We start from the raw sequence: 23,768 nt of genomic DNA, 5'->3' as shown, positions 1-23,768 counted from the left end.
CTTCATAGTGCTTGTTTTTATAACCGACGAGCTGGTCAGTTTAAAGAGTTTTTACCAGCCATGTCCTTAATTTCAATTTATGACTTAAGTTTTTACCTAATATTATACCTAAGTCCTTGTCAGGAAGTATAATTCTTTGATTAAATAAAACCAGTCTTAGTTTAAATATTGGTGTTTTTACCTAGCCAAAATTATTTCCTATTGTTCAGAGAATAACTGTGGGGCAGCTGCTCCAAGGTTTTGTTTGTTTGTTTGTGGTCTTAACAGAATCCAGTAGTATCAGAAACTTTAAAAAAGTAAAAAAGAGACGACTCAAAAGAATGAGCAAAAGATTGGCTTCAAAGCCCTTTGTTAAAACCGTAGTGTGAAATAAAAGACATACATATTGGAAAGGAAGAAATAAAATTCTTGCTATTAATAGGTGCCATAATTGTCTATGTAGACAATCCCAAAGAATCTATAAAAACAAGATATGCAGAATTTAAGAGCATACATAAAAATCAATCACGTTTCTAATATTAAGAACAAAGATAGAGAAACCAAAATTTAAAATACAATGCCATTTCCAGTTGCTTCAAAGAAAATGAAGTGAACATAAATCTAATAAAATTTGTACATACTTAGGCATAAATCTAACAAAATATATACAGGATCAGTATTCCGAGAATTATAGTACATTGATGAAAAAAATCAAAGAAGACAAATTAATGGAGAGACTGTGTTCATGGATTGGTTGAAAACTTGACGTAGTGAAGACAGCCATTTCCAGATTTACATATTTGTTCAATGTGATTCCTATAAAAATTTCAGCAAAATTTTTAGTAGGTACATTAAAGATTATTCTAAAATGTATATGGCAAGACAAAGGAACTAGATAGCCAAAACACTTAGGAAAAACAATTATGAAAAAGAAGACTAAAATCATAGGAATCTATCTACCTGATTTCAAGTCTTAATATTGTAGCTCTAGTAAAATCAGGATTGTGCTGTTGGAAGAGAGAGAGAAACATCGTCAGTAGAACAGAATAGAAAAGTCCCCCGACCCATAAGTATGTCCAGCTGATTTTGATAACAATACAGACGTAACCCAGTAGAGGAAGTATATAGTTTTTCAACAAATGGTCCTGTAGTAAGTGGACATCCATAAGCCAAAAAAAGAATCTTGACCTGAATTTCAATATCATATACCAAAATTAACTCAAAATAGTTAACAGACTTAAATATGAAACATAAAATAATAAAGCTTTTAGAAGAAAACAAGAAAAAAATCTTCAGGGTCTAGAGTTAGCCAAAGAGTTCTTAAGCTGGTCGCCAAAAGTTTAGTCCTTTAAAGGAAGAGTTGATAAATTGGATCTCATCAAAATTAAAAATGTTTGCTCTGTGGAGGACTCTGATAAGTGGATGAAAAGTTGAGCTACAGAGTGGTAGAAAAAACATGCAAACCACATGTCCAACAAAAGACCTATGTCTATCATATATAAAGAATTCTCAGGGCTCCTGGGTGGCTTAGTGGGTTAAAGCCTCTGCATTTGGCTCAGGTCATGATCCCAGGGTCCTGGGATCAAGCCCCTCATCGGGCTCTCTGCTCAGCAGGGAGCCTGCTTCCCTTCCCCTCTCTCTGCCTGCCTCTTTGCCTACTTGTGATCTCTGTCTGTCAAATAAATAAATAAAATCTTAAAAAAAAAATTCTCAGAATTCAAGAGTAAGATGCAAACAATCCAATTAGAAAGTGGGCAAAAGATACAAAGAATTTCACTAAAGAGGATATATAGGTGGTAAATAATCACATGAAAAGAGGCTCAACATCATTAGCTATTAGGAAAATGCAAATTAAAGCCATAAGGGAAATCACTATACACATATCAGAAAGCTAAAATTTAAAAATAGTGACAATATCAAATGCTGGTGAGATATGAATAAACTAGATCAATAATACATTGCTGGAAGGGATGTGAAGTGGTATAGCCACTCTATAGACACTTTGGCAATTTTTTATAAAATCAAACATGCAACTAGCATTTAACCCAACAATTATACTCTTATGTATACCAGGGGATTGTATAGCAGGGTATTAAACTCTTAGGCTCACACAAAAACTTCTGCGTGAGTATTTAGAGCAGCTTTACCCAATATATAGTCCCAAACTAGAAACAGTGTAGATGTCCTTCAGCTAGTGGTTTGGTACATCCATACCATGACAATTCCTCAGCAATATGAAGGAACCAACTATCAGTGCATGCAACAACTTGGGTAATTCTCCAGGGAATTATGATGAGTAAAAGAAAGCCAATCCCCAAAGATTACATACAATACAATTCTATTTCTATGACATTTTTGAAGTGACTGAATTACAGAAATAGAGAACAGATTAACAGTTTCTAGGGGTCGGTTGTGGGGAAGGGGTGACTGTAGAACAGAAAACACTGGTATCCTTGTCGTGATGGAATTGTTCTGTATCTTGACTATATCAATATCAGTATCCTGGTTGTGATTTTGATCTTTTGATGCCTACCAGATGAGTATAGCTTTTCCAATATTGATTATCAGATTACCATAATATGGCAGAAAGTTTTGTCCTTTAAATTAATTTTTTTTCTTTTGGTTCCTTCTTTGTGACTGGCTTTTTCTCACAAAACTAATATTTTTCCACTGAAGTAATGTTGTAAATAGAGTTCAAAACCAGCCAATTTTACCCATAATTTCACTGAACATTTAATTATTACAGCTGTATCATAGGACAAACCGATTTGAGAACTGACTGAAAATCTATTGTAAAGGTTGTATTGATCCCTGTATACAATTTCCATGTATACAATTCCAGAAGCTGCCTGTTGTAGCTTACACCCTCAGGTCTATCACCATCCTAGAATAGATGGCCTCGATACTAATATTTCTCTTTGGACCTCTAAAGAGATCCCAGCAATTTTATATCCAAGACTCTTCTAAGTAAGATGTTTGTTAGTCGGAATGTCTGTACTACTTTATTAGATTGTTAGAGAATGATTAATTTTTGTAGTTTCTTGAGATAAACAGTTAATTCTAATAGATATTTCCAAATGCTCATCAGGGACATGCAAATCAAATGAGATCCCACTCCACAGCCATCAGAATGGCTAAAATTAACACCCAAAAGATGTTGATGAGGATGCAGAGAGATGGGAACCCTCTTACACTGTTGGTGGGAATGCAAACTGGTGCAGCCACTCTGGGAAACAGTATGGAAGTTCTTCGAAAAGTTAAAAATAGGACTACCCTGTGACCCAGCAGTTGGACTACGAAGTATTTACCCAAAGGATACAAATGTTGTGATTTGAAGGGGCACATGCACTCCAGTGTTTTAGCAGCAATGTCCATAATAACCAGACTGTGGAAAGAGCCCAGATGTCCATCGACAGAGGAATGGATAAAGAAGATATAGGGTGTGTGTGTGTGTGTGTGTGTAGTGGGATACTACTCAGCCATCAAAAAAAATGAAATCTTGGGATGCCTGGGTGGCTCAGTTGGTTGGACGACTGCCTTCGGCTCAGGTCATGATCCCGGAGTCCCGGGATCGAGTCCCACATCAGGCTCCCAGCTCCATGGGGAGTCTGCTTCGCTCTCTGACCTTCTCCTCGCTCATGCTCTCTCTCACTGTCTCTCTCTCAAATAAATAAATAAAATCTTTAAAAAAAAAAAAATGAAATCTTACCATTTGCAGTGAAGCTGATGGAACTAGAGGACATTATGCTAAGCAAAATAAGCAGTCAGAGAAAGACTTATCATATGACTTCACTTACCTGTGGAATTTAAGAAAAAAAAACATATGAATGTAGAGGAAGGGAAGGAAAAATAAATTAGGATAAAATCAGAGAAGATAAACCATAAGGGACTCTTAACTACAGGAAACAAACTGACCGTTGCTGGAGGGGAGGTTGGTGGGGGATGGGGTGACTGGGTGATGGGCATTAAGGAGGGCACGTGATGTAATGAGTACTGATTGTTATATGCAACTGATGAATCACTAAACTCAACCTCTGAAATTAATAATACACTATATGTTAGTTAATAGATTTTAAATTTAAAAAATGTATAACAAAAAAAACATATAGATATTTTCAGATGTGAATCTATTAAAAGTGATGTTAGTTGAAATTTTTTTAAAGTGTTGTTATGTATTGTCTAATATGAAACCCACTAAGCTACGTTGGGCTATTTAAATTTAAATCAATTAAAATTAGGGGCACCTGGGTGGCTAAGTCCATTAAGCAGCCACCTCTTGATTTTTGGCTCAAGTTAAGATCTCATGGTTGTGAGATTGAGCCTCTGTCAGGCTCTGCAAGGGGCATGGAGCCTGCTTAAGATTCTCTTTCTTCCTCTGCCCCTGCCTTACCTCTCTGCCTTTAAAAAAAAATTAATTAAGAGTAAAAATGCACGGGGTGTCTGCATGGCTCAATCAGTTGAGTGTCTGCCTTCAGCTTAGGTCGTGATCCTGGCGTCCTGGGATTGAGCCCTGAGTGAGGCTGCTTGCTCAGCTGCCTCTCCCTCTGCTTCTCCCTGCTGCTTGTGTTCTCTCAAATAATTTTAAAAATCTTTTTAAAAAATTAAATTAAATTAAAAATTCATTTTCTCACTTGCACTAGCTATACTTCAAATGCTCATACCCACATGTGGGTAGGAGCAACGATGCCGAATAGTGCAGATAAAGAACATTGTATCATCATAAGAGAATTGTATCAGATAGTGCTGTTAAGCTTTATTTCATGTATATATATATTCATGCATTGGGTAGGAAAATGGCACAAAAAATGACTTACAGGTTTTTTTTCAATAGATATTCACGATTTTAGGAGTTAACTTTTTTTTTAAAATATAAACATATATTTTTATCCCCAGGTTTACACACTTCACAGCACTCACCATAGCACATACCCTCCCCAATGTCCATAACCCCACCCCCCTCTCTCAAGCCCCCTCCCCCCAGCAACCCTCAGTTTGTTCTGTGAAATTAAGAGTCACTTATGGTTTGACTCCCTCCCAATCCCATCTTGTTTCATTTATTCTTCTCCTACCCCCTTAACCCCCCATGTTGCATCTCCGCTTCCTCATATCAGGGAGATCATATGATAGCTGTCTTTCTCCGATTGACTTATTTCACTAAGTATGATACTCTCTAGTTCCATCCACGTCGTCACAAATGGCAAGATTTCATTTCTTTTGATGGCTGCATAGTACTCCATTGTGTATATATATCACATCTTTATCCATTCAGCTGTTGACATCTAGGTTCTTTCCATAGTTTGGCTATTGTAGACATTGCTGCTATAAACATTCGGGTGCCCGTGCCCCTTTGGATCACTACAGTAGTGCATTGCTAGGTCATAGGGTAGTTCTATTTTCAACTTTTTGAGAAATCTCCATGCTGTTTTCCAGAGGGGTTGCACCAGCTTGCATTCCCACCAACAGTGTAGGAGGGGTCCCCTTTCTCCCATCCTCACCAGCATCTGTCATTTCCTGACTTGTTAATTTTAGCCATTCTGATTGGTGTGAGGTGGTATCTCATTATGGTTTTGATTTGTATTTCCCTGATGCCGAGTGATATGGAGCACTTTTTCACGTGTCTGTTGGTCATCTGGATGTCTTCTTTGCAGAAATGTCTGTTCATGTCTTCTGCCCATTTCTTGATTGGATTATTTGTTCTTTGGGTGTTGAGTTTGCTAAGTTCTTTATAGATTTTGGACACTAGTCCTTTATCTGATATGTCGTTTGCAGATATCTTCTCCCATTCTTTCAGTTGCCTCTTGGTTTTGTTAACTGTTTCCTTTGCTGTGCAAAAGCTTTTGATCTTGATGAAATCCCAATAGTTCATTTTTGCCCTTGCTTCCCTTGCCTTTGGCGATATTCCTAGGAAGACGTTGCTGCGGCTGAGGTTGAAGAGGTTGCTGCCTGTGTTCTCCTCAAGGATTTTGATGGATTCCTTTCTCACATTGAGGTCCTTCATCCATTTTGAGTCTATTTTCGTGTGTGGTGTAAAGAAATGGTCCAATTTCATTTTTCTGCATGTGGCTGTCCAGTTTTCCCAACACTGTTTATTAAAGAGGCTGTCTTTTTTTCATTGGACATTCTTTCCTGCTTTGTCAAAGATTAGCTGACCATAGAGTTGAGGGTCTATTTCTGGGCTCTCTATTTTGTTCCATTGATCTGTGGGTCTGTTTTTGTGCCAGTACCATGCTGTCTTGATGATGACAGCTTTGTAATAGAGCTTGAAGTCCAGAATTGTAATGCCACCAACTTTGGCTTTCTTTTTCAATATTCCTTTGGCTATTCAAGGTCTTTTCTGGTTCCATATAAATTTTAGGATTATTTGTTCCATTTATTTGAAAAAAATGGATGGTATTTTGATAAGAATTGCATTAAACGTGTAGATTGCTTTAGGTAGCATAGACATTTTCACAATATTTGTTTTTCCAATCCAGGAGCATGGAACATTTTTCCATTTCTTTGTGTCTTCCTCAATTTCTTTCATGAGTACTTTATAGTTTTCTGAGTATAGATTCTGGGCCTCTTTGGTTAGGTTTATTCCTAGGTATCTTGTAGTTTTGGGTGCAATTATAAATGGGATTGACTCCTTAATTTCTCTTTCTTCTGTCTTGTTGGTGATGAGAAATGCAACTGACTTCTGTGCATTGATTTTATATCCTGACACTTTACTGAATTCCTATACAAGTTCTAGCAGTTTTGGGAGTGGAGTCTTTTGGGATTTCCACATATAGTATCATATCATCTGCAAAGAGTGATAGTTTGACTTCGTCTTTGCCAATTTGGATGCCTTTAATTTCTTTTTGTTGTCTGATTGCTGAGGCTAGGACTTCTAGTACTATGTTGAACAGCAGTGGTGATAACGGACATCCTTGCCATGTTCCTGACCTTGAGGAAAAGCTTTCAGTTTTTCTCCATTGAGAATGATATTTGTGGTGGGTTTTTCATAGATGGCTTTGATAATATTGAGGTATGTGCCCTCTATCCCTACACTTTGAAGAGTTTTGATCAGGAAGGGATGTTGTATTTTGTCAAATGCTTTTTCAGCATCTATTGAGAGTATCATATGGTCCTTGTTCTTTCTTTTATTAATGTGTTGTATCACATTGATTGATTTGCACATGTTGAATCAACCTTGCAGCCCTGGAATAAATCCCACTTGGTTGTGAATAATCCTTTTAATGTACTGTTGAATCCTATTGGCTAGTATTTTGGTGAGAATTTTCTCATCTGTGTTCATCAAGGATATTGGTCTGTAGTTCTCTTTTTTGATGGGATCCTTGTCTGGTTTTGGGATCAAGGTGATGCTGGCCTCATAAAATGAGTTTGGAAGTTTTTCTTCTATTTCTATTTTTTAGAACAGTTTCAGGAGAATAGGAATTAGCTCTTCTTTAAATGTTTGGTAGAATTCCCCTGGGAGGCCGTCTGACCCTGGGCTTTTGTTTGTTTGGAGATTTTTTGATGACTGTTTCAATCTCCTTACGGGTTATGGGTCTGTTTAGGTTTTCTGTTTCCTCCTGGTTCAGTTTTGGTAGTTTATATGTCTCTAGGAGTGCATCCATTTCTTCCAGATTGTCAAATTTGTTGGCGTAGAGTTGCTCATAGTATGTTCTTATAATTGTTTGTATTTCTTTGGTGTTAGTTGTGATCTCTCCTCTTTCACTCATGATTTTATTTATTTGGGTCCTTTCTCTTTTCTTTTTGATAACTCTGGCCAGGGGTTTTTCAATCTTATTAATTATTTCAATGAACCAGCTCCTAGTTTCATTGATTTGTTCTATTGGTTTTTTTTGGTTTCTATTTCATTGATTTCTGCTCTGATCTTTAAGATTTCTCTTCTCTTGCTGGGTTTTGGCTTTCTTTCTTGTTCTTTCTCCATCTCCTTTAGGTGTAGGGTTAGGTTGTGTACTTGAGACCTTTCTTGTTTCTTGAGAAAGGCTTGTATCGCTATATATTTTCCTCTCAGGACTGCCTTTGCTGTGTCCCACAGATTTTGAACCGTTGTGTTTTCATTATCATTTGTTTCCATGAATTTTTTCAATTCTTCTTTAATTTCTTGGTTGACCCATTCATTCTTTAAAAGGATGCTGTTTAGTCCCCCTGTTTTGGGTTCTTTCCAGATTTCCTCTTGTGATTGAGTTCTAGCTTCAGAGCATTGTGGTCTGAAAATATGCAGGGAATGATCCCAATCTTTTGATACCGGTTGAGACCTGATTTAGGACCCAGGATGTGATCTATTCTGGAGAATGTTCCATGTGCACCAGAGAAGAATGTGTATTCTCTTGCTTTGGGATGAAATGTTCTGAATATATTTGTGATGTCCATCTGGTCCAGTGTGTATTTTAAACCTTTTATTTCCTTGTTGATCTTTTTGCTTGGATGATCTGCCCATTTCAGTGAGGGGAGTGTTAAAGTCCCCTACTATTATTGTATTATTGTTGATGTGTTTCTTTGATTTTTAATTGGTTTATATAGTTGGCTGCTGCCACGTTGGGGACATAGATATTTAAAATTGTTAGATCTCCTTTGAGTATGATATAGTGACCTTCCTCATCTCTTATTAGCGTCTTTGGCTTAAAATCTAATTGATTTGATATAAGGATTGCCACCCCTGCTTTCTTCTGATGTCCATTAGCATGGTAAATTGTTTTCCACCCCCTCACTTTAAATCTGGAGGTGTCTTCGGGTCTAAATGAGTTTCTTGTAGGCAACATATAGATGGCTTTTGTTTTTTTATCCATTCTGATACTCTGTGTCTTTTGATTGGGGCTTTTAGCCCATTAACATTCAGGGTAACTATTGAGAGATATGAATTTAGTGCCATTGTATTGCCTGTAAGGTGACTATTACTGTATATTGTCTCTGTTCCTTTCTGATCTACTACTTTTAGGCTTTCTTTTTGCTTAGAGGACCCCTTTCGGTATTTCCTGTGGAGCTGGTTTGGTGTTCACAAATTCTTTCAGTTTTTGTTTGTCCTGGAAGCTTTTTATCTCTCCTTCTATTTTCAATGATAGCCTAGCTGGATATAGTATTCTTAGCTGCATGTTGTTCTCTTTTAGTGCTCTGAATATATCATGCCAGCTCTTTCTGGCCTGCCAGGTCTCTGTGGATAACTGCTGCCAATCTAATATTTTTACCATTGTATGTTACAGACTTCTTTTCCTGGACTGCTTTCAGGATTTTCTCTTTGTCACTGAGCCTTATAAATTTTATTATTAGGTGACGGGGTGAGGACCTATCCTTGTTGATTTTGAGGGGGGTTCTCTGCACCTCCTGGATTTTGATGCTTGTTCCCTTTGCCATATTAGGTTAATTCTCTACAATAATTCTCTCTGATAGACCTTCTGCTCCCCTCTCTCTTTCTTCTTCTTCTGGAATCCCAGTTATTCTAATGTTGTTTCGTTTTATGGTGTCACTTATCTCTTGAATTCTCCCCTCGTGGTCCATTAGCTGTTTGTCCCTCTTTTGCTCAGCTTCTTTATTCTCTGTCATTTGGTCTTCTATTTCGCTAATTCTTTCTTCTGCCTCATTTATCCTAGCAGTGAGACCCTCCATTTTTTATTGTACCTCATTAATAGCTTTTTTGATTTCAACTTGGTTAGATTTTAGTTCTTATATTTCTCCAGAAAGGGCTTTTATATCTCCCGAGAGAGTTTCTCTAATGTCTTCCATGCCTTTTTCGAGCCCGGCTAGAACCCTGAAAATCGTCTTTCTGAACTCTAGATCTGACATATTACCAATGTCTGTATTAATTAGGTTCCTAGCCTTCGGTACTGCCTCTTGTTCTTTTTTTTTTGTGGTGAATTTTTCCGTCTTGTCATTTTGTCCAGATAAGAGTATATGAAGGAGCAAGTAGAATACTAAAAGGGTGACAAAGACCCCAGGAAAATATACTTTAACCAAATCAGAAGAGATCCCAAATCATGGTGGGGAGAAAGGGGATAAAAAGAGGTTCAGGAAAAAAAAAAAAGAGAGAGAGAGAGAGAGAGAGAAACAATTAAAAAAAGAAAACAATGAAAAAATATAAAAAAGAGAAAATGTATATATATTAGATAAACTAGTTTAAAAACATTAAAAAAGAAAAGGGTAAAAGTTAAAAAAATTTAGCACAAGAAGAAAAAAACTTGAAAAAAAAATTAAATTAACTGCAAGACTAAAGAATCATGGGGAGAAAGTCATGAGTTCTGTGCTTTGCTTTCTCCTCCTCTGGAATTCTGCTGCTCTTCTTGGTATTGAACCTGCACTCCTTGGTAGGTGAACTTGGTCCTGGTTGGATTTCTTATTGATCTTCTGGGGGAGGGGCCTGTTGTAGTGATTTGCATGTGTCTTTGCCCCAGGCGGAATTGCACCGCCCTTACCGGGGGCCCGGCTGAGTAATCAGCTCGGGTTCACTTTTGGGAGCTTTTGTTCCCTGAACACTTTCTGTAGAGTTCCGGAAGATGGGAATGAAAAATGGCGGCCTCCCAGTTTCCAGCCTGGAGGAGCCAAGAGCTCGTGGCCCCACTCCTCAGTGCGCCCTCAGAGAATAGCGCGCAATTGCTCCTGTCTCCCTGGCCTCTGACCACAGTCCGAGCTTACCGAGCCTGCGACTGGTTCAAGGTAACCCCGAGCTGAGAGCTCACACCCTGGCTCTGTCTCTGTGGCTGGCTTCCCCGTTCTAATACCCGCAAGCTCTGCGACACTCAGATACCCCGATCCTTCTGTGACCCTGCGGGACCTGAAGCCACACTGACCCCGTGTGGGGGGTCTGTGGTTTAGCCTCTGGAGCGATGTCCCTCAGCGGAACAGACTTTTAAAAGTCCTGATTTAATGCTCCATTGCTCCACTGCTTGGCCGGGAGCCGGCCCCTCCCCCCATGGTCTATCTTCCCGTCGCTTTGGATTCACTTCTCCGCCAGTCCTACCTTTCAGAAAGTGGTTGATTTTCTGTTTCTAGAATTGCTGTTCTTCTTCTCTTCGATCTCCCGTTGGATTTGTAGGTGTTTGCAATCTTTAGATAAGCTATCTAAAGCCTGCTACTTCTCTGCCTTCTTGACTCCTCTCCAGGAGTTAACTTTTATGAAATAAAGTAACATTTGTCTGGGCGCCTTGGTGCCTCAGTGGATTAAAGCATCTGCCTTCAGCTCAGGTCATGATCTCAGGGTCCTGGGATCGAGCCCCACATTGGACTCTCTGCTCAGCGGTGAGCCTGCTTCCTCCTCTCTCTCTGCCTGACTCTCTGCCTACTTGTGATCTCTCTCTGTGAAATAAGTAAATAAAAATCTTTAAATAAATAAATAAAAAGGTAGGTAGATAGATAAAATAAAATAAAGTAGCATTTGTCATCAGTGGTTGATGTTCTAAAATGTAACTTCCGTTTATCCTTTCTCCAGAATTTCAGTTTGGTCAGTAGCCTCAAATTCATAGTAAGTTCACCTTAATCCAGTTGATTGTCACAGTGAGAGTTTGTTACCCTTATGGAAACTGTTTGGGCTTCTAAGAGAGCCCCTTGGAAGCACATAGTCCAGGATTTCTTCATTTTGGCACTGCAGATAGTGCTTTGTTGTGGAGACTGTTAAGGGCGTTTAAGATGTTTAGCAGCATCCCTGGCCTCTGTCCATTAGATGCTGGTAACATCATCCCAGATAGGACAACCAAAAATGTCTCTTGAAGGGCAGAATTGCCTCCATTGAGAACCACTGATAGAGTCCAAAGAGTTCTAGCGATTTGAAGGAAAGAGCTTTAGGTTCTTTGATTGAACTCTTGTTTTAGCTACTATAAAATAAATAGCTCTGCTTATATCCAAGAAATAACGCCAGAATATAGGAAGTACAAGGCAAATAGAAGCAAAGGAAATTAAGGAAACTCAGATAGCTTTCCCTAGATACTTGAATTTCTGCTCCTAATCTAACAGACTTACAGATAACTGTGGTTCAATATTTATTTTTTATGACTACTAACATTGTATTCTGTGTGACATATACTGTTCTACCACAGAGCCACAAAAATGAATAAAACATGGCCCTAGTCTTCAAAGAGCATATGAAATTTTCTATTTTTTTTCTGCCCTTATGTATTTCATGTTATTTCACCTGTTCACATGCTTTTTACTCCATTGTATAGGTATTAATTGACAACTTGGGTTTGAATTTCAAGTGTGTCAAGCCCTCTGTGGGGGAAGTCTAACAGAATTATCACTTGTTTATATTCTGAAGACAGATCTCCTGTGATCTGTTATTGGCCGTAGAAATTCAGACTTTTATTCTATTTCATAATCTCTAAAAACCTATTCAAGGATCAGTAAGATCTTCGAGCTATTGTGTGAACTGCACAGATGAAATCTGAGCATGAAAAAAATTGACATTTTAAATATTTAATGAAAGAAAAATCCTATTAGGTTTTAATTGCTTTATTAAAGCCTGTTATATCCATGTGTTTGTCATCTCAATATCGGAAATTTCTTTAGTAGAAAATAAGTCGAATATCTGAAAAAGAAATGGAAACATGACTTGAGTATCCACAAAGCACTAAACTAAACTCTTGGATAGGCCTAGTCCCATTTCATGTGCCTTTAAAGTCTGGATGTTAGCATCCCTCAGTTGGAGATCTTTTGGCTAACATTCAGCATGTACCTCTACCGGAACCAAACACATACAAAAATGTGCTGTGTAGCACGAATGCTTGGACAAGTGCATCCTCTTTCCATGTTGAGACCCTTGCTCTGAAGAAGCATCTTCGCAGTCATATAACCTCAGAGTGGAGGTTGTCCATGTTCTCTCTTCTTACCAGTACCTAATAAGTTTCATGGGGCCAGAACCACAAATGGTGTGAGGTTGTTGGGCTGATTCCAGCACTGATATTCCAGCACTGATTCCTTACATAATCCACCAGTAGTTTGGTTGGATTAATTAAAACTTGAAATACAAAGTTAATGCTCAGATCACTCATAACAAGCACCTGAGTCGAAATTTTCTCTTTAACATCTGACCTATAGAGTAGTGCTAAAGTGATATGCAGGATGCTCAAACTAGAACTTTCAAAATATAGTTGTTATGTAGTAATGGTTAGGTGCTTTTAGCTGTGGCTAAGTTCTACTTCTGAGCTTTAGCTTTGGTAATCTTCTAAATGTATAGTCTGTTTCATAATCTGTTTTTTAAATAAGCATGTAATCTTTGCAATCCTATAATCAGATTCATAATTCAAAAAGTTTTTAATTTAACTAAAAAGAACTCTGGACAGCAGACCCCAGATTTGTCCCCCCCCCTTTTTTTTTTAAAGATTTATCCTTTTTTAAAACAGGACTATTTGGGATGGGGTACCTGGGTGGCTCAGTGGGGTAAGCCTCTGCCTTTGGCTCAGGTCATGATCTCAGGGTCCTGGGATCGAGCCCCACATCAGGCTCTCTGCTCAGCAGGGAGCCTGCCCCCCCCCCCCGCCTGCCTCTCTGCCTACTTGTGATCTCTCTCTCTATCAAATAAATAAAATCTTAGGAAAAAACAGACAGGACTATTTGGTAGCTTCTGCAAAGCCTTCAGTCCCTTAGACCACAAAGAGTAGTTTCAGATAATTTTTGGTGACTAGGCTGGCTACCATGTAGATTTTTCATTTTTCACACCCGGCACTTCCGTATTCCCCATACATGTTTGGTCAATCATACCACAACATTCTTTCTTGGAGCTTAAGCATCCAGAAGGGATTGTTGAACTTGTGATTTCAAATACTGTCCCCAAAGGCTTCCATTTCCTCTGTTCCAAAAGTAATTTTTTTTTTAAGATTTTATTTATTTATTTGACAGAGAGAGATCACAGGTAGGTTGAGAGGCAGGCAGAGAGAGAGAGAGAGAGAGAGAAGCAGGCTCCCCGCCGAGCAGAGAGCCCGATGTGGGACTCGATCCCAGGACCCTGAGATCATGACCTGAGCCGAAGGCAGCGGCTTAACCCACTGAGCCACCCAGGCGCCCCCCAAAAGTAATTTTTTAAAAATATACTGTATATTGTGGAGGAACATAAAAAACTTGTCTTATCCAATCTGTATACACATAATTAGATATTAAGTTGTAAAAAGGTGAATTCCACTTTAATTTGAGTGGAAAAAGAATTTTCCTCTTCGTTTTGATAACGTTCAGCATTTAGCTGGTCTGTATTTTTTGTATCTTTTTTTTTTTTAAGATTTTATTTTTTTGAGAGGGAGAGAGAGAATGACCAGGGGGAGGGGTAGAGGGAGAGGGACAAGCGGACTTCCCACTGAGTATAGGAGGCCAATGTGGGGCTGGGTCCCAGGACCCTGAGATTATGACCTGAGCTGAAGGCAGATGCTTAACCGACTGAACCACCCAGGCACCCAAATTTTTGCATTTTTAAAAAGATATCTAAGGCTCTTAAATACCTGGCTTTAGACTTTGGGCATCAATAGGATAATTGTGAGTTGTGGAGTACAAGCTCTAGTCTTAGCTCTTAGACTAGGTTTATACTTCTGGAAAGTCAGAAGTCAAATACACATAGTTGAGTCAGTAGTCATGAATAACCCAGGTTCAGAAAGAAGCATAAACTTCATGTGGTAAGAATGTACATAAATGTCTTGTCATGAATAACGTGTGAATACACACAAGGAATGCTGAAATAGTCTTCGGCTGCCTGTTATTTGCTATTCTTATCCATTCTCCCTTCCTCCAATATGGCATGCTACATAAAGAACAGAGTGTCGTTTCCTCCATTTCTGAAATGAGCTCTGCAAATGTTTAAGCACACATGTATTTGTGTACTTGTGTGTTAAACGTATCCAGACCAGTACAGTCAACTAATTTCTAAATGACTAAATGCAGTGCAGGTAAGGATTGTACAAAGGACATTATTAGTGTTGTTGTTTAGCTCTAGAATAAAAGTCTTCTACTTTGAAGTGTAATCTCTCTTTGAGATTATGGCCTTTGGGTTTTGTTTTTGGGTTTTTTTTTTAGATTTTTATTTATTTATTTGACAGACAGATCACAAGTAGGCAGAGAGGCAGGCAGACAGAGAGAGAGAGGAGGAAGCAGGCTCCCCACTGAGCAGAGAGCCCAATGTGGGGCTTGATCCCAGGACCCTGAGATCATGACCTGAGCTGAAGGCAGAGGCTTCAACCCACTGAGCCACCCAGGCACCCCTGGTCTTTGGTATTTTGGTGTTATTTTCACTTATTGATTCATCTGTGAAAACTACCAAATGTTATTTGGTAGCATTTTATGAAGACTATTTCTATTAATCATCTTAAAGTCTTAGAAGGCTGATTGTCTGTACACTTATCCTACAGTATAGCTGACCTAATTGTAAGCAAAACTAAAAAGATTCCTGGTCACTTTAATTTTTATAGGCCATGATTTCTGACCTTAGATCAAATTCTATTATCACTGATGGAAGAAGCTCAGAGACCTCTGCCATCAAGGGGTTAAATTCTTTCATTAAATATGTTTATGAGGGACCACAGCCATTTTGCCTCTACTGCTTTTTTTCTTTTTCCTTTTTTTTTTTTTACTTTCTAGTTCACTAATCAAATGTATGTTAGATTGATTATTGTAAAAGTATAAACCATAGAAAATTTGACAAGATAGATGTGTAAATTATCCTTCTGACAGAACTAATGATGCACTCCAAGCACCTTCTGTTTTCCAGCGCTTGGTGAGCAACTTCATTAAATATGCAATGGCTGTTGGGTGGCTTCTCAGAGGATGGTTCAACTCCTTGTGGAATTGCATTATTATTAGAGGTGTAAAACCAGGCAGACAAGCTAGCTGTTGGGCATCCTGCTGAGGTTCTAATGTGCTCCATCTTGTTGGAGCAGTTGTTTGCAGTCTTTTCAGGACAATTACATCCATAACCACAGGACACATTCAGTGAAACTATATTACAGATAACGGAGACTAACATTGACTGCTCTTCACCCCTCTCCCTTGAGCTGCCTCCATGCGGGTAGCTTATAATAATGTGACTTCTATCACTTACAAAGTAGTTGTGTTTGTTTGTTTTTTTTAAATCCCTTGGAGCAAATCGGAAAATAACTGATTTGTAACTTTTTTGAGTGCTTAAAATCATAGGCTGTTTGAGTTTAAAGACTTCATAGATTCTAATCCCTTTGAAGATGACAAAACCAAGGCTAAAGCATTGTAGTCAGTTGTCCTTTTGGGAGCTAGTAGGAGGACGTGGTAGAACGTCTTTTGGGTGGTAGAGATTGCATGAATAAGAATCTGTTTTGTTTGGCTTCTGGTTTTAGAGTTCTTTTAAACAGTTTTTTTCTTTTTGAATTTAAGATTTTTTTCCCTGCTCTATCTCATTTTCCCCCATCTTAATTCCAGCAAACTTTTTTATTTCTGGAAGTCACGCAGAAATACTTTGCTTTCTGAGCATGTATCGTGCTATAATTTTAATGACAATTTGATAGTTTCCTGGAGAACTGGACACAAAGATGGTTTCAGTTGAGCCTAAAATGGTATTTAAGGTTCCAAATGGCAGATGCTACAGTGTATCACTGCAGCCTGATAAATGAGATTGCATTTTAGAATGACAGGCTGAATACTTTAATGAAAGAAGGTTTCCATTTCAGTTGGCCAATTAAATCACTGTTGATGACTTCGGATCATTAATGAACATTTGTGGAAAATGACCATTTGAATTCAATTATTTCAATAATATGTTTGAAAAGTACTAACTGCAAATAAGCCTATCTGTAAATTAAAAGATTTATCCATTTTGCCACAGATAAATTAGCATATTGCTTTGCTTTTCTTAATGCCAAAGCAAGTTAACATTTCAAAATTTTTTTTACATATCCTTTCTTATAAAAGTTCTACTTAGAAAAGTTTGTTTTTTCATTGGGTGCCCTCAAAAAGATAATTTATGCTGTGGATCATCATATTACTTCATTATTCCTAAATTAGCAAGAGCTGGAAACAGAAAAGGGGAACATTATACAATATATAAAAGTAGAAGATTAAGTTTTAAATGGAGTAGGTATTTATTTAGTGCCAAAAAAAAAAAAATCTTTAATTTTGGAAAAACAATAGGAAGAAAATAACCATTATTAGGGAACATGTAAATTTATTTAAAAGCAATATGAAAATAAAATGCAAGTGAAAGTTTCATAACCACAATTTTTTCTTAAACCCATTACAGGTTCAGATTTCCTTAATTATTTTAAGCTTTACAATATTTTATGGATGTATATATCCTGCCATTTTTGCTATAATATTCCCAATAAATTCATCTGGAGATGATGTTTTTCTTTAGTTAAGTTAATTTTCTCTGAAACTTTGGCGTGTTTTGGTAGTTAAGACAGGAGGTGGGTTCTTTTGAAATGCATGTTTTTCTCATTTTATTATTTGTTAAGTGGGTCCTGATCTCAGCCCAGGCTTCCTTCATCTCCGTTTCACAGTTTACAGAGAAAGGAGACACTGTGGAGCTCAGGCTTCCCCTGGGAATACATTGGGCTTAATGAGCTTGATAGTCTGGTGGGCTCAATAAATCAAATAAAGCAAAACATTTCTCATTTTTGAATAAAAGCATTTATCACACAGTGTTTGTTCACTCATGGTCACAAGATTGATTGGTTCTCAGCATCATAGTGTATACTGAAGCATTTTTTATTTTGTTTTTCTAGTGGGCAAGTTACGGAAGCAGTGGCTAAAGGAAAGTATCTCTGATGTTGGCTTTGGGATGCTGAAGTCTGTCAAGGAGTATGTGGACCCCAATAACATCTTTGGAAACAAAAACCTTTTATAAATCCATTACTGTTGTTACAAAAAAAAGTTACTTTTTCTTTTTTTTTTTTTTTTTAAGTCTTCAACTATGGTTATACCAGTAATCAAATATATCATGGACTGTATTTCAGCAAAGTTTGTTTGTTGGTTGAAAATAAGTTGTTAATCATTCTGTATTTGTTTTGTTTCTAAATCTATGGATTGACAGATGGTATTCCTAAATCTCTCTCCTTGTAGGTGCATCAGTTGATCGCCAACTGGTTGTCATTTCAAATTTTAGTCAGGCAGCACAAGGCTGCTAGCTGTTATTTCAAAGGAAGATGCTGCCAGCTGCTCTGTATTGATGCCTCCCCTTGGGAACAAAGGCAGATTTTGGTGTCATCCACGGCTTATCCAGCCTCTTTTTTAAAAGGGTGTTGCTGGGAAGCAGATATCTAGGGAAGGATTCCGTTCGGAGTGATTACAAATTCTAGTGTGAGTAGGCCATTAAGGAGGGTACTCAGGAAAGAACATAGGCAACCTGTTACTTAGGATACCTTCAGTTCTGTGAGGTGCTTGGCCTACATTTTTCTTTGAAATGAGTATAGCGTTTTAGACCTTAAGTCAGTCTAAAAATTATTGTTAGGGACATGTTTTAGTTTTCCGTGTTTCTGTTTCTACTGGGGTATGAATTGTATGTGTATAAGTGAGAAAATCTCCTGTTATATCCTAGTTCCTTCATCATATGTTGTATAAGAAAAACTGACCTATCACTCATTGTATTTGAAGGACAGTTTTACCATGAAATGAATGCCTTTATCAGCTTAACAGTTCTAATGTTTCTGATTTCACATTCTTGTTGCTGAGATGCATAAGAAGCTGCAACAGGAGTAGAAGAAGGAAGATTCCTTACACTTCATATCTCCAGTTCAAAGAATCGTTTGGCTAACGAAACACAGCTATCATTTAACTACTGAATTTGAAAACTTCAAGTTTCAGTAACCATTTTTTTTTAATTAACCTGAACAACATGATAAATTTTCATATAAAACTAAAGTTTCAGTTTAGTTTTTAATAGTGATTTAACGCCTTTTTGAATTACTGGTTTAACCTAAATTTTGAAAAAAATATATTAATACACATGCCATAATCAAAAGTTTGAAATGTCATATTTCTTGAATAATAGGGAGAAGGTTAATCACATTTAGCAGACATTTTTACATTTAAACCTGGATATTAAAATAAGTAAAATTATTACTTTGAATCACTGTCTGTCAAGGTTCATGATTCACATTTTGGGATGGATTCTTTTCTTAATGCAATACCTAACTTTTGATAATTTTTTAAAATTAATATTTGATCAAATAATATAAGTCAAAGTGCAGACGATCCTTTAAAAGGACACGCTGTCTGTCTATGTAGCAACAGCTCCAAAGTATTTTTGGGCAGTTTGATACCTTTTATATCTGAAGTATACTTAAACAGAAAAGTGAAAATTTAAATTGACAAAATGGTATTTTTAAGACTTCAAAATGATAAAACAATTTGTAATAAAATTGGCCTCAAACTAATAAGCTTAAAATCTGTAAGCAAATCAAAATTAAATAATCAGTTTAACAACAAAAACTAAATGTTTATTTATTAGAAGCTGCCTCTCTTCACTGGTGATTTATTTTTAATTATAAAATTTCCAGCAGATCTTAGCTTTAAAAGCCCTTGCTATTTGAAATAGTTGGATGTTTGATGAGGAAATTCCACTTGCCTCTAGAATTATAAAAATCTCAGCTTTATAAAATGCATCTATCTATTCATGAAGGTAATTTCTCTAACTGGTGATCAAAATGTAAAACTTAATACAGTAGTAATATCTCACTGGAGTGTATACATGTTTCTGAGTAAATTTTTTTAAATAAAATTTACGGATTCATAAGCAGACCCATTCCTTTGCACGTGATTGTTCTAATATTCTCTCCCAGGGAGTTCAGATTTCAGCAACCTCAGAAATCTGTATTTGGTTTTAGGAAACTATAAATGTCACAGCTGAAAATTGTTGTGTTCACTGTTCTACATGAACCTTACGGAATAATTAGTGATTTATGTCTTTGTTTTTCTTCTTTCATGTATGCAGGACTCCCCAACCTTGATTTTATAGTGATGACTACATTCTGTTCTTGGAATGATTTCTACAGGGATTTTGAAACAGATGAACACTTGCCAGTGCTGTTTCACTCTGATTTAGTAAATCAGAAACCCGGTACCCCACTTTCTCACACCTGCTTCTGAGAGATACCTCGGAATGTACTTAGTTTCTGTGGAGAACTGGGTTCTTGATTATGCACAGAGGCACTTAAACCTTGCCTCATATTTCTGGAATATCTGAAAATGGTTTCATAAAAGTTAAAGCATGGAGTATATTGTTTATGTGAGGCTTTTAAACTCATTTTGAATAAGTTTCTTTAAAATTTTAAAAGCTCATAACCGATTTGGTTTTTAGTACAGCGTAAACATTGACTTGTCTTTCTTAAATTAGTCATATTTCTAATATTTGTTGATGTTACATTTGGGTTGAGGTTTTAGTGGGACTAGGAACTTGCTGCTAGTCAGAAGTGGCATTGAATACTAAAGACTCAATATGAACAGGCTTTTTTGACCCTTAGAGAAACTGATGCCTTAATGTTTGGTGCAAAATACAGTGCATAAGTGAATTTTGTCTTATACTGAGTAACTTGAGCTTTTTTAGTTTAGTAAGAATTGTGGAAGCCACATGTTTATTGTGCCCAGCATTTTACCACAAAGAAAGAGGATTGAATTCTTTCGTCTTGGGAGGAATTGGGAATTTACATCGTAAATGCTTACATGTATTTAGTACTATTAAGAGCTACTTATGAAGCTGGAAGCCTTCTTAAATGTAGTTGTATAGATGTATTTTGGAAAACATAAGCGCAGTGAAGGATGAGCTTCCATCAGTGTGTCAGATACAGATGGTTGCAAGGAAACCTGGTGTTCAGAATATTCTCTTAGTAACTGCTAAGTCCTAGCTTACATTTTTGATAATGCCTTTCTGCATGCTGGCTCCAGAGATTTTTCTTTGTTCTTTCCTTTTTTAGCTACAACTTCTTAACCAGAGCTGATCAAAGAAGCCCTGTAGTCCCAAGCTGAAGCGTGTAACCTCAACTGTTCAAATGGGGCTGGGTGTGGTTGAGCATCTATTCTGTATAAATGTAGAACACAAACAGTTCCTGATCATGGATTGATTCAGAAGCTGGATGTGCTGGCGCTTGAAGCAGCCACAATGGAATGCTGTGGGAAGTGTCTGCATTTTAAGGAACACTGAGGCATTAAGGACAGCTTTAATAGCTTTGCATTTACCACTTAATCTTTGGCAACTTTGCTTTTAATTAGGGCTTAGCTCATGGTGGAAGAAAAGCTGAAAATACTAAGTGCCAGTGTTGGATTGAAGAATCCAGAATCACTTTTGGCTTTACGAGTATGGAAGTGTGGCTTTGCTCAAGGCTCCAAATGAACCATATGTCAATACATTCATTGAATTCTTACTCATTTCAGGGTCGTGAAAAGGAAATAATGTATACATTGATGCTGAAATTCAGAAAATATAAAAGATTTTTTTTAACTATTGAATTTTATGCTGTCTGCTATGAAGGATGTAAGACCCTTGGGTTTCTGCTTCCTAAACCACACTGTTTGCCTTCAGTGTGGAATTTGTAAAAACTACTTGTAACATCAACAGGTTATAGAAATGTGTATCATTAATAAAATGCACCCACGTCTAAGAGATTTTGTTTTCTTCAAAGGGAGTGGGAAGCTCATTGTTCTCTTTGCATATGGGTTTTTCTTTCATTTTTAGCTTTTCATCTTCATATTTCCACTGATTCGAAAACAAAATTTTATAATTTTATTAATGAAGCATAATCAAGCCCCTTTAGAATATAATTAGCTAGATTTTATCACTAATTATTTTTTAAATCAATGTTATATTCCTAGGAGGTGTTTAGTCTCCCTTGAACCTGAAGCATTCCAATTTGAACCTAGGAAGATCCTCAGAAAATGAGCACTATGCTCTTCTATTATTCCTTAATAAACCTGAGTGAGGACCACTGATATATGGAACACTCAAGCCAAAGAACCATCACAGAATGAAGGAACTTGAGTTCTGTGAACATGAAAAGATTTCTTTTTTGGTTCCCAAAGGAGATTTTTTTTATAACTTTTTTTTTTTTCCACAAGGAAGAAAAATAACACATTATCATTAAGAACATTTTTCAGAGACTGAACTTCCAAATCTAAGGGGGAGAGAGAAGGAAAAGAAAAATGTTTTAGTGTGAATCTTTAAGCTGCACAAATACCTGTTTTTCAGGCATCTTATTGTTAGCAGTGTTTTTCATGAAAAATATGAGCACCCTATGAAACTTACGGTTTAACACTTAAAGTAATCTTGTTCACATATTCGTAAAGAACATGAAATGCTTATACTGATATACAGTTTCTATAAATAATTATTTTTTTTGGACCTCGTAAGGAATTTCCCCAAAAGTTTACAGTGCCTTGTTGGGATTTTTGTTTTGTTTTGTTTTTCCATGAAATAGCCATTGTTTAAAATGAGTGGGAGAGGATAATTAAGTCTTTAAAGACTGAGATTGTTTAGTAGTTCAGGGCTCTTCCTCTTCAAGAATATGTCAGGATTTAAGTAGTTATGTGTAGAAATACTGAAAATCCTTTCCACAGTGTGGGTTTGAATCGTCTGTTCTAGTCTGTTTCACTAGTTATACGGTGGACCTGTACTTCATATATCCGTTCAGTTGATGGGATTTATATGTACTTTCATTCTTAGATTTTCATTTCTATTGTCCCAACTTAGTAGCCCTAAGATGTGGCTTAGTGGATGTGGCCTACTCACTCAGTCCCTGAGACACCCACTACTTGCTTTTGGATGTTAGCTCACACAGCTCCCTGAGGAGCAGGGCCTGTTGGGGTGGGGGGATCTCTTCCTTATATTGTGTGTCAGTCTTTTTTTCTGTGATGGTGCCTTCAGAATAATGAGTATTTCTGTTCCTGGACAATGATAAATCTCACGAGAAATATGTGCAGATTATATCTCTTAATTTTTGTCCTTTTTTGCTAAGCCTGTGAAATACTTCGGCTCTGATACAACTTGACTTGAATAATATCTTATCCTGAGTCTTCCTCCAAGGCAGTACATATTCCTGCCAGTACTGTAGTAATCTTTTGGGAACTACATGTGGGTAAGCTCTTGTATGTAAGCCATTATATTGCTGTAACTAATGCATACAAACAGTTCTTCTCTTTACGTTTATAGTTTAAATGTTGATATGTAATGGGAAGGGAAGTTTCTGAGAGATTCAACGCAGCTTTGTCAGTTCAGACTGAGCCATACTGTTTTCCACAAGGGCTCAAAACATAGTCTATCTACTGTGCTTTTGGTGTATGTTTGGATTTCTCCTTTTATTGCTTTTCCTAGACTGTACTGTTCTATAAGCAAATGCCCATGTATGATTTTTAAGATGTGCTGGGAAGAAATAAAACAATATCAAAACCGCTCATTGTTACAGAAGTTGTTTATTTCACGTTGATCCCATTTAACCTTATTTCAGCAACGACATGCTAGCCTGCCAGAGAGTGATAGAATGTAGTCTGTATCCATGAGTAGCCTCTCTGTTTGTTACTGAAGGACATGTGTACAGACACTGGTCTTCTCCCTGCCTGTGGCTCCTGAACTGGAGGGAAGGTTACAGTTTTCTGGGCTCTGAAATGACTGAGGACCAAACCTGTTGAACCTAACCTTACTTGGTCCATTTCAATAACCACTTACCTCACTAAGATTTCAGCTCTTAGTTAAATAAAGAAGTTTTCTGCCTGGCTCGTATGAGCTTGGACTGAATGAACCTTAGAAATCCTCTCATCTTACCTTTTCCCAAACATAATTGTCTAATTTCCCCTATCCCCCAGGCCACAGTTAACCAGGCGTCCTGAACATTTTGCTGTGACCACAGGGAATTTACTGTCTTTCCAGGAAGCCTGTTCCAGCTTGAAAT

General features: G+C 37.3%; 1 protein-coding gene across 1 annotated transcript in view; it reads left to right on the top strand.

Moving 5' to 3' along the window:
* Positions 1-23,272, top strand: part of AGPS (alkylglycerone phosphate synthase) — a 151,368-nt gene extending 128,096 nt beyond the window's left edge. The window contains exon 20 of the mRNA XM_059166946.1: positions 17,619-23,272. Within this exon, the coding sequence (XP_059022929.1) occupies positions 17,619-17,740 (122 nt within the window). The 3' untranslated portion in view covers positions 17,741-23,272. The remainder of the gene's footprint in view (positions 1-17,618) is intronic.
* Positions 23,273-23,768: the final 496 nt, after the last annotated feature.

Source organism: Mustela lutreola, chromosome 3, assembly GCF_030435805.1.
Source record: "Mustela lutreola isolate mMusLut2 chromosome 3, mMusLut2.pri, whole genome shotgun sequence".
Taxonomy (NCBI): Eukaryota; Metazoa; Chordata; class Mammalia; order Carnivora; family Mustelidae; genus Mustela; species Mustela lutreola.
The sequence above is the reverse complement of the archived record's forward strand: the minus strand, read 5'-3'. Positions and strand labels throughout refer to the sequence as shown.